Consider the following 2,442-nt stretch of genomic DNA (forward strand, 5'->3'; position numbering starts at 1 on the left):
AAACCAAAAGTTTGGCAAGTGAAAAAATAATAGTAAGACAAATGTCAGAAAAGAAAAGCAAAGAATTCTAATTGTGATTTTAAAAACCCTCAAAAGTCAAGTATAATTTCAAAATAAAAATAAAATACATACTTTTCACAACTTTTTTGAAGTAGTAAATCCACTGACGCAGTGTTGAATCTCCCATGAGGTAAATAAGTTTTCTTTTCAAGCAGTCATTTATATTTTCAGTTGCACTGAACTCAATCTGTTCACAAAATGCTGTAATCCACTTTCCTTTCAAAGTATAACCACCGGGGAAAGGAATCTTCATTCCAATCTGACATTTCTTCTTTGTGCTCTCACTCTCTGGCAATAAAAATTCCCATTGTAAGTACTTTTCATTACCACAAATTATTTTGGTAACACTCTCCTCATTTTTGCCCTCTTTTTCCTCTTTTCCCTTCACCCTCTTCATCTTTATTTCTGCCCTCTTCTCTTCCACAAATACTTAACAAGACAATGCTAAAGGAATGAATTAGAAGTTCTCACTGAATAGTTTTTCTTGGAGTGGAGATGGGTTTTCTCTTGTGCATTCGCGATATCTCCCTGGGCTCTCCCTTGTCCCCAAAGTCACTCAACTGCAAGACAGCTGACCAAAGTCAGGAGGAAACAGGTGGCCTTGAGATGATAGCAGGGGTCAGTGGCTGGCTGAATATTGCACCGATGACATTAGCCTTGCTGAATTGTAAATCTCCTCAAACTACATATCCGTAAAATAAACCTGAACAAGTTTATGAAATGAGTGTCACACATTGTTAATTCTGTGGGTACCAGAATCATGTTCTCTGGCTAATCAAAAAACCCTTAACTGTTTAATTGTTGTGTCTACAACTCGATGTAATATTCTCAGTGTGGTCTGACTACTGCAGGAAAAAAAGCAGAATCATGACCACCTTGTTCTGAACAATTCACTATGAAAATAGCCTAAGCTTTAATGACCAACTCGTTTTAAGCTTTCCTTCAGGTAAGATTCTGAGTCCACTTTTATATTTTCCACTTAAAAAGTCCATTTTTATCACCTACCTGCATTGTTGGGGATTAGGGTATATATATCCATATTATCCATATTGAATGCATCAGGTTGTAAGTGGCTCCAAAAATAACAGCCTGGCACTATCTTCTAAGAAACTGCCTGATTTTACTAGAAATCACTGTCCAGGTGAAAGGGTAACAAACTTCATGTTATGAGAACTCAAGAGACCTCAAGCATCTGAGAATTTTATTTGGTGTAAAAGTTGGGTGTAGATGATGGCAGAGCAGGGATTTGTCTTTTTCATAGATTGTGAGCTTTAGGTCTTGGTTCACAATTTATTTATATCTATGTTCTCCACAGGGTTTTGCAAAGTTTTTTGCACACAGTAGGTACTCAGTAAACATTTGCTGAATGCATGAAAAAGGAGCAATGGGTAAATGTATGCCTCATTTATTGTTATAATGGAAATCATTTGTTTTATTGAAATCCACTTTAATTACAGTAAAGCAGAAACATCACTTTTATGAATGAGATGGTTTTGTGTTGACCACTAAAGGTTTTGTGATAAAACTGAAACAAAAATCCTCAGAAATTGCTAGCTTCATAGAACTTTAAGTGAGATGATTTGGCTGAAAGAGAAATTAGAAACCACCAAAGAAATTTCCTAACTGAATCTTTGCAGCTTATCCGAGACATTTTCACATAGCACTGGCATACAATTATTGGCTTTTGGGGAACACATATCAAGTTTAAGTACAAATAGCCTGTATATTTTGAAAGGGGGCAGCTGAAATTAATGGTGTCCCTAGCCTTTCATATCTGACTCAAGATGAAAACTGGTTTAAATTGATATGAAAATAATTTCCAAAAATAAAATCCCTTTTTTTGAAACCCAATATAGTTGATATCATTTATTACAGGAAATGAGAGATCATAATGGTTAATGTAGAATAAATATCCCTCACAGTAAGAATGCCCTTTAAATAGATAAATTGTGAATACAGCAGGCAGCAGTACACTAGACTTACTGTTACACGGTAAGACCTTGACAGAGGTAAAGTTCTTCATCATTTCAACCCCTATGTTGGACCTTCAAGAAATTGGAAAATAGATTAGCTTATTATCTTCCTAGATATTAAAGTAAGAATGAATCACTGGTTTACTCTTTACTCTCTGCAAATGCTTCTTTTTATTATTTTTATATATTTAAGATATTCTGGGGAAGTAGATGGGTCATGATTCTGGAAAACTGTTCCCCTGCTAACGACAGGGGACCTAGAGATCCAGAGACAGTCATTTACCCTCCATATGTAATCAATCAAATCTATCATCTATCCATCTGTCTACCTACGCATTCTTTAATTTTACCTTCTTTTTTTTTTTTTTTCCTTTTTGTCTTTTTTCGTGACCGGCAACGGATCGCAACC

At 35.4% G+C, this 2,442-nt stretch overlaps 1 protein-coding gene across 1 annotated transcript in view; it reads right to left on the reverse strand.

Annotated features, from left to right (window-relative positions):
- Positions 1–2,442, reverse strand: part of NXPE2 (neurexophilin and PC-esterase domain family, member 2) — a 10,110-nt gene that overhangs the window by 1,398 nt on the left and 6,270 nt on the right. Inside the window, exons 2-3 of the mRNA XM_008574639.1 lie at positions 2,044–2,105; positions 133–348 (exon numbers count right to left, since the gene is read on the reverse strand). Of these exons, the coding sequence (XP_008572861.1) occupies positions 133–348; positions 2,044–2,105 (278 nt within the window). The remainder of the gene's footprint in view (positions 1–132; positions 349–2,043; positions 2,106–2,442) is intronic.

This window comes from Galeopterus variegatus, unplaced genomic scaffold, assembly GCF_000696425.1.
Source record: "Galeopterus variegatus unplaced genomic scaffold, G_variegatus-3.0.2 Scaffold1078, whole genome shotgun sequence".
Taxonomy (NCBI): Eukaryota; Metazoa; Chordata; class Mammalia; order Dermoptera; family Cynocephalidae; genus Galeopterus; species Galeopterus variegatus.